The sequence below is a fragment of the Malaclemys terrapin genome, chromosome 1, assembly GCF_027887155.1.
Source record: "Malaclemys terrapin pileata isolate rMalTer1 chromosome 1, rMalTer1.hap1, whole genome shotgun sequence".
Lineage (NCBI taxonomy): Eukaryota > Metazoa > Chordata > Testudines > Emydidae > Malaclemys > Malaclemys terrapin.
This window is the reverse complement of record NC_071505.1, coordinates 235025847-235035057: the sequence shown is the minus strand read 5'-3', so window position 1 is coordinate 235035057 and position 9211 is coordinate 235025847. Positions and strand designations below refer to the sequence as shown.

At 40.5% G+C, this 9211-nt stretch overlaps 1 protein-coding gene across 1 annotated transcript; it reads left to right on the top strand.

The window, feature by feature from the left end:
* Positions 1–640: 640 nt before the first annotated feature.
* Positions 641–9011, top strand: LOC128830664 (lysozyme g-like). The gene is made up of 5 exons (XM_054016533.1): positions 641–730; positions 3096–3185; positions 5026–5222; positions 5530–5668; positions 7632–9011. The coding sequence occupies exons 1-5, from the start codon at positions 688–690 to the stop codon at positions 7775–7777; spliced, it is 615 nt and encodes a 204-aa protein (XP_053872508.1). The 5' UTR covers positions 641–687; the 3' UTR covers positions 7778–9011.
* Positions 9012–9211: the final 200 nt, after the last annotated feature.

Below are 9211 nucleotides of genomic sequence, written 5' to 3'. Positions count from 1 at the left end.
ACTAGGTATAACTCAACATTCCCAAAGCCAGAGGGTGGGGCACCTTAGTATATATAAAGCTCTTTAATTGATCGGTCTTGCAGGACAAGGCAGACTGAAGACAGGTGAGTCTGAACTCATTCATATTGTACTCCCTTGGAGCGGGAGGAATCCTCAATTTTATTCATAGTGACATTCTATTTGTAGTAATCTAGTGACTGTCATTGTGTGTCTGTTTAAGGATAATGAAGCAATTGATGGACTTTTAAAATGATTTATATAAAAGGAATCTTTGAGGGAAAAAATAAGATATGTTAAAATGTGACTATATGGCCAGTTCCTGTTCATGGAAAAAACAATGATATGTACCAAAAAGTCTGCTCACTATTGGTCTGATCTATGAAAATGTTTGCTACTGATTTAATGGGTACAGGGACAGACTATAATGGTCTGATCCTTCAAATACTATCAAGTACAGGGTGTATTATGCTGAAGTCCATATGACAGTAAGTCCCAACTAAGTAGTAAGTGTGTGCTAGACTGGGTAAAAAGTCAATGAGCCTGTCTTTAGATGTGGTTTGAGTAAAATTTGCCATTTGTGTGGGTGAACTTTTTCTTAGTAACATTGGAAACTTTCTTGAATTCTTCATGTTTGCAGAGTTTGATTCATTTTCAGACTGTCTTGGGTGCCTGAGAAGAACCATCCCCATGCTACTAACACTGATGTTTCTGGGCCTTGCTGCCCTTGTTGGTGAGTTTGGGGGTTATTTCTATTTCACTAGTCAAAAGCAACACTGGCAAGAGATTATTGTAGGGCAGGGGGAATGCAATCAGATCTGAGTTCTCCTATTATATAGAGCTGTAAAATCTACCATATGGGTAACTCTTCTTTTGGGTGTGAGGTTTCTTGCCTTCCACGTAAGCCTATTAAACTATAAATGCTAAAGTATAGGTTAGACAACAGAATAGGATCACAAAAACAACTTATGTTAATTCTTAGCTAAGGTCATAAATGCCCTTGGTTGGCTGATGGGTTCAGTTAATTCCCCACTTTCTAGAAAGTAGAACAGTTTGGCAAGGCCCAGGCCAGCGATTCATTGTTTTTCCTTCAAAACTTCACTATGTTACAGATGGACACAGGATCCATTGCCAATAGGAGATGGGTAGTCTTCCATCCTCACTGGAGATAAATTCTCAGAGGATGTATGGTATGCTTGTAGGAGTTTGATAGAAGAAGTTCACTGAAATAAGTTCATGCGTTGAGACATTTGCTCAGGTATAGAGATATGAAGGGATATATAAGTATCAGTAAGCATGGATTTGTCAAGAACAAATCATCTCAAACCAACCTGAGAGCTTTCTTTGACAGGGTAATAAGCCTTGTGGATGGGGTGGGGGGGGAAGTGGTAGATGTGGTATACCTTGACTTTAGTAAAGCTTTTAATACTGTCTCGCATGACCTTCTCATAAACAAACTAGGGAAATGCAACCTAGATGGAGCTACTATAAGATGGGTGCAAAACTGGGTAGAAAACTGTTCCCAGAGAATAGTTGTCAGTGGTTCACAGTCATGCTAGAAGGGCATAATGATTGGAGTCCCTCACGGATCAGTTCTGGGTCCAGTTCTGTTCAATATCTTAATCAATGATTTAGATATTGGCATAGAGAGTACACTTATAAAGTTTGCGGATGACACCAAGCTGGGTTGCAAGTGCTTTGGAGGATAGGATTAAAATTCAAAATGATCTGGACAAACTGGAGAAATGGTCTGACGTAAGTAGGATGAAATTCAATAAGGACAAATGCAAAGTACTCTACTTAGACAGGAACAATCAGTTGCACACGTACAAAATGGGAAATGACTGCCTAGGAAGGAGTACTGCGGAAAGGAATCTGCGGGTCATAATTGACTACAAGCTAAATATGAGTCAACAGTGTAACACTGTTGCAAAAAAAGCAAACATCATTCTGGGACGTATTAGCAGGAGTGTTGTAAGCAAGACATGAGAAGTAATTCTTCCGCTCTACTCCGCGCTGATTAGGCCTCAACTGGAGTATTGTGTCCAGTTCTGGGTGCCACATTTCAGGAAAGATGTGAACAAATTGGAGAAAGTCCAGAGAAGAGCAACAAAAATGATTAAAGGTCTAGATAACATGACCTATGAGGGAAGATTGAAAAAATTGGGTTTGTTTAGTCTGGAAAAGAGAAGACTGAGGGCTTGTCTATACTTACCGCGCTGGTTCGGCGGCAGGCAATCGAACTTCTGGGTTCGATTTATCGCGTCTAGTCTGGACGCGATAAATCGAACTCAGAAGTGCTCCCCGTCGACTCCGGTAATCCTGCTCGCCGCGAGGAGTACGCGGAGTCGACGGGGGAGCCTGCCTGCCGGGTCTGGACGGGGGTAAGTTCGAACTAAGGTATGTCGACTTCAGCTACGTTATTCACGTAGCTGAAGTTGCGTACCTTAGTTCGATTTGGGGGTTTAGTGTAGACCAAGCCTGAGAGGGGACATGATAACAATTTTCAAGTACGTAAAAGGTTGTTACAAGGAGGAAGGAGAAGAAAAATGTTTTTTCTTAACCTCTGAGGATAGGACAAGAAGCAATGGGCTTAAATTGCAGCAAGGGAGGTTTAGGTTGGACATTAGGAAAAACTTCCTAACTGTCAGGGTGGTTAAGCACTGGAATAAATTGCCTAGGGACGTTGTGGAATCTCCATCATTGGAGATTTTTAACAGCAGGTTAGACAAACACCTGTCAGGGATAGTCTAGATAATACTTAGTCTTGCTAGGAGTTGAGGGGACTGGACTAGATGACCTCTCGAGGTCCCTTCCAGTCCTATGATTCTATGATCCTCAGCTGATAAAAATTGTCTTGGCTCTACTGACTTCAATATGTAATATTAGAAAAAGGCAATTAATGAATATTAGATTTTGTAGAAGGTGCCATTGATGCTGCTGCTGCTGCTAATAGTGCTATTAATATAAATTACTAAAATACAACAGAAATGTCAGTGTGGAGGTGTTCTTTCTGCACAAGTTTAATTCATGCTTGCAACAGTCTCAGCAATACAGTCTTAAGATCTTATTTTTAATATCTCCCTTTAACTTTTTAGCTCCTTCTGTAAGTTATGGATGTTATGGTGATTTACGTACTATGGAAACCCCTGTGATTTCCTGCAGAGCTGTACAAACCCCAACTTGTGGTAGGTATCATTCACTGCTTGATTGGCTGTACTTCAGTGCACACACTTCTGTTTGTGCTCAGAAATACAGGGCTAATTGGAGAGTAGACAGTGATATTGAGTCTACAAAACAAGGTGAGGGGAAGTGCCAAGTGTTAAGGCCTACTGTTTTCAAATGGCAGCCTTTTTTAGCTATGTCTTCTGTCTCTGTCTCTGAGGAACCCCCCTTTAAGGTCCCACATTTATAGCAATCAGCCTCTGAACAAAGAAAAGCAGACATATTCCCTTTCCAGTCAACACTGCTCCTTAATCAGCTAGGCTTTTAGTGGCATTATCTCCATACAGGTGCTGAGCACACACTTTCCTCAGCACTCCCAGACCCCTCCTAGACTGGGAAACAAGACACCTGGAATCAAACTTGAGTCTTGACATGCTGAACAAACTGGCCAGTTGTGACATGCCAAATACATATTTTATAGGCCCAAATCAAAGGAGGATGACCCTGGAGCTGTGGTGATCCTACTCCTCCTTTGAGTGCCCCATTTTGGGAATTCTCGCCCAATTTCCTTTACATTTTTTGAGGAGATTAAATTTTGTGGGTAAGAAATCTTTTCACTTGCACTCCTGTTTGGAAAAGAAGATGTGTTAGAGAAGGAAAAGGAAATACCAGCATTTTATTGCAACATGTAGAAAACATCCAATATTTTGCTATGGATGAAATCCTAGCCCCACTGAGCGTCAATGGCAAAAGTCCCATTGACTTCAATGGAGCCAGTATTTCTCCTTTTGTAATATCTTAAAGATTTGAAGATAAACTTGGACAACTAAGACTGAAGTGCATTGGGTGGTGGGCCCTGTTTAAAGCCAGTCAGGTTTCAAGGGGGAGGTTCCCACTCTTTGCTTTCATTCCATTTCCCATTCATGATCTAACTATACTACCATCAGGCTGGGTAGGTACTTGGAAAGGAGGCCTACAAGGAACATCATGGCAGGAAAATGATTCAGTAGATAGCACTCTTCCCTCAGAGTCAGTAATGATCCAGTGATCCAGAGTGATCCAGGGCTGCTAAACCCATTGTCTTGATCAAACTCCAAATTGGATAAATCCATTTTGTATACCTAAGTTCCCCTTTGCCTTTTTGATTGGATACAGTATTCTCCACTTTCTGTCCTGTGTTGTTGCCTTATGCTCTTAAACAATTGCTTCACTTCTGAGTAGAGGTGGCTGTATTTTACTGATGTGTGATTCCTATATGTAGTGTAAATTCATAAAACTTTTGGGGCTGAAAACTACTACATAGTGTAAGTTATGTTAAATACATATGTTATCAACTGTTTTAAAGTTTGCTTGCTGGGGGATTTAAGTGTTAATGTAGATTGCTGTGTTGCTTTTTTAAAATACAAATCATTTAACATATTTATCTTCATGGTGTTTCTCTTTCTTATAAATTTATGGATAGTTTTTCAAAAGTACTCTAGTACCGGTGACCCGTAGTGCTTAGCATCTCTGAAAATCAGGGTTGTCAAATTTTTATTGAAAGGAAAGTCTGAAAAAAGACTGGATCAGGAAAATGTTAAGGAGGAAAGAGATATCAAAGGCTTCCTAGGAATTACAGGGGCTGCCCCCAACCCTTTTGTTACTGATTCAGAGAGATATAAAGATATATAGTTATTGCTTTCTGGATTTCAAAAACTATCAACCAATAGGATTACACTGGCTTTTCAACTATGTTGATCCACATTAAATGGCTGCATCTTTCTAATCAGCAAATGATGGCTTTTTATAAATGCCAATTTATCTGTAAAGTGTTTTTTTTTAAATTACATGCAGAAACCACATTCACCTTTGCATTTGCTACAGGGGTTCAGGCTGCAGAAAAGATTGCTGAAATAGACGTAGTACGTCTAAAGAGATACAAAGTCCCTATTATGAGAGTTGCCAGAAATCTGTGCATAGATCCAGCACTCATTGCTGCAATCATATCTGTGGAGAGTCGTGCTGGAGCTACTCTAGTTGATGGCTGGAACCGTGAAAGAAACCAATATGGCTTGATGCAGGTACAGAAGGAAGACCAGGAAAAATAAAAATCCCAAGTACTGAAATAGAAATATTATGCACTAAGGCTTTACTTTAGCAAATTACTTTATACGTTACTTTATTTAGCAAATTACTTTATACATTCGGGACAGAACTTATGTATATACTTAAGTCTATTCCTGTTCAGGAAAACACCAGCGCATGTGCTTGAATGTCGTCCTGAATAAGGATACGTCCTTGAATTGGGGGCTAAAAATATAAAGAACAGAAAACAAAAGTGGTGTTTTTGTTTCTAAGGAGACTGAATTTTTTGTCTGAATCTTCTAGGTTCATACACACTACAATTCGATTCCTGGAGCCTGGGATAGTGAAGAACATATAACTCAAGGTGCAACTATTCTAGTTACTGGAATTAAGGCATTACAGACAAAGTACCCTACCTGGTCATGGCAACAATATCTCAGAGGTACAGTATGTGCTGTAAAGTTAAAGGGACACTATCAAGATAAAACATTATATATTAAAAAGTCGCTTTCACTACATTATTAAGATTTTAATAGCTGAGATTAAGACTGTAGTAGACTGTTTACATGGAAACAAACATTTCCTTTTTATTGCCATTTAAATCTCAAGAACATTTCTATTCATATTTAATCATAACACCCTTTCCTTAAAAATATGATTTATTATTTGTATTACAGTCCCGCATGAAGGCCTCAGTCAAGAAAGGGGCCCCACTGTGCCAGGCACAGCACAAAAACAGCCCCAACGAGCTTACAATCTAAAAAGACAAGCCAGAAGACGGGAAGGAGGGAAAAGAGAGGCACAGTGCAGTGAAGTAACTTGCCCAGTGTCTCAGAGCAGGCCAGTGACAAAGCCAGCAATAGAACTTGACTCTCAGTGCAGTGCCCTCGCCAGTGGAGCACAGAGCCTCCACTAAAATCCATAACCTAAATTTGGATCCTAAAATACTTGACAGCTTTCCTGTAGCACAGCTGAGTGGGAAACTAGAACACTTTGGGGGCTGAATAGCTGATTCTGGGATTCTGGCAGTCTGCCGTGTCATGGCACGTTGGCTTGGGGAGGAGGACAGAGAAAGTTATGCATGACTAACCCATTTCAGGGTTGGATGAAGAGTACCAGCTAGGGGTTTGATCTAGCTTTCATTGGACTCAATGACAATAATCCACTGACTTCTGTGGATGAAGGATCAGGCCTTAGCTGACTAGGGTATGGCTGCACTTCAAAGAAAAAGTCGCATCACTGAGTCTCAGAGCCCAGGTCAATTGTCTCAGAGCCCAGGTCTAAAACCAGCAGATGTTCCCACTCAGGTGTAGCCCAGCCTCCGAGACCCTCCCCACCTCACCGGGTTTCAGAGACCAGGCTCCAGCCTGAGCCAGCGGATCTACACTGCTATTTTTTGCTCTGTAGCGCAAGCCCTAGGAGCCCCAGTCAGTTGACCCAGGCTCTGAGGCTTGCTGCTGCGGGGTTTTTTTTTTTTGCTGAGTAGACATACCCACTGGATCTGATACAAGGCAGCGGAAAAACCTCTCAATTGAGTTCAGAGGAGCTGAATCAGGATTTAAGTCTCTCCTCATCTGTCTGTCTTGGAAGTGAACTGGTTGTTAAGTGGTTCGGAGGGGTCATATGTTGGGGAGTAAGGGCCCTGGAACTGAAACAGGGGCTCAGATCCTTTTTCTGGCTTGTCTTTTTAGATTGTAGACTTGTTGGGGCTGTTTTTGTGCTGTGCCTGGCACAGTGGGGTCCCTTTCTTGATTGAGGCCTCCAGGAGGGAGTCAAGTATCAGGTTTTTACCCATGAAAGCTTATGCCCAAATAAATCTGTTAGTCTTTAAGGTGCCACCAGACTCCTTGTTGTTTCAGGAGGGAGTGTAATACAAATAATAAATCATATTTTTAAGGCAAGGGTTTTACATGATTAAATATGAAAAGAAATGTTCTTGTGATATTTAAATGTCAATAAAAAGGAAAGGTGGTAGGGAGGTAGGAGATGTAGTTAAATTGTGAACACAAGACTGGTAGTGGGGGAGCTTGTAATGAACAAGTATGTCATCACTCTGGTTACTCCGGGTGTATGTTGCATCTTTTTATTTCATTCTTCAGCTGTCCTTGCCTTTTTAGATTATACATTTTTAAGGCAAAGACCATGTTCCCATCTGCATTCAGAGAGCATCTAGCACATTTTGGATGCTATTGCAATATAAATAATAAATAAACAAATAATAAGTTGTTTGCAAACTCCCTGTTAAGAATCAAGTACTCTGTAAATGCAGCTACACAACAGCACAATGCATCATTTTCCAAAAGACTTGCTAGGTTCAATTAGATGGATTTTTGCTGAAGCCACAGCTTCTGGCTGAGATTTATTTGTTTTTAATTCTGTATTGACTACTTTGTGTCTCGTTGCAGGTGGGATTTGTGCCTATCATGACAAGGTTAGGAACATCCAGGTCTATGATGGAATGGACAATTGCAATTCGAACAATGATTATGTTAATAATGTTATTATTCGAGCTAAATATCTGCAGAATAATGGATTCAGCATTTTAGTGTAATACTGGCTTCAGCCTCTTTTCAGATAAATCATAATTCTCATTATTATCAACCTGATCGTGAGAGATGCTATACATCTGGAGAAAACAAATGTTTAATATAGTAATCATACAGTGATTGTAACCACAAAATAAATTGTTCCGGGGTTTTTCCCAACAATAATGAAGCTGAAAGCACCTGTAAATTAATTCCTCCTACCACTCCATCCAAGCACCTATTATCAGTTTCAACTTTTCCACTTGCTAGGGTTGCATGAACAACAGGTGTTACTATAGATCTAGGAGTTAATTAATCCCTTCTCTAGGATTCCAATGAGTTGTGTGTGGGAGGAATCCAAGACCTCAGTGCCTTTATTATGAAACAAAAACAAACAAACAAAACCCACAGGCCGGCAAAGTCTTCACCTGTTGAGCGGGGAGGCCTCTTCCACATTCTCTTGTACAGAGATGAGTTTGGGGCTGCTCACGTATCATCTAGAGATGGGAACATGTGTGGGTCTCCCTCTGTATCTACTCTAGTACTTTCTTCATCCTAACGCCTCCCCTTCCCCAACAGGAAGAAAGAATTCTTCATCTCCATGGGCTCCTTCCCTTTAGCTTATACCTGCTATTCTGTAAACACAGTCAAGGGACTTTGCTCTGGGTTCTCAGCCCATGTTGATGTCTGTGCTAGCTGACTGATCAATAGGCCAGTGAAGAATCTAACGTGGTTTGGATATTGGCGGACACACTGAGCCCGCTCAGTATATCCTCTACATTCATTCTCATGAGCCAGACTCCTTCCAGTGACAGGTTTAGTTAGCTATGTAAGGTCAAAATGAGCCTTACATGGCCATATCCAAAGGGGAATCTCTCTGGGTAGCCCAGGAGTCATGCACAACCTCTCTGGGTCACACAAGCCCAAAAGCAAGGGGCCCTCATTTAGTGAGTTTCCTGTGAACTACATGACAGTGACACTGCTTAGTAGTACAATGCTAACATCTTTTTGGACTTAACACTGTTGCGGTTCAATTGGAGCCTTCCAACTTTTAAACATGTGGATGTTTCAATATCTGCCTCACTATCATGAAAACAAAACCAAAGAAAAATTCTAGTAACCCCTATTTTTAATTGGAAAGTTCATAGCTGTTGGTTTATGATTATTCTGTTTGAAAGTTTATTTTTCATTGTGGCTAGATTTGGATATGTAAATTTACTGACCAAATGAATAAAGGGAAATGGCATATTAAAATGTTTTTGGCAAATGAAACAAGACTCCAAAGAGGTCATCTTTTCAGTTTCATGAGCAAAGATGGACAGCAAAAAAATGATTTCAATTACCTAGCAATGGTCTAGAAATTCATTCAAAAATATATTTATGGTGGATACAACTCCCAACATTTCTCTGAATTCAGGAGGCTTAGTATCCCCCATTAAACATAAAGGATGTACAACCCT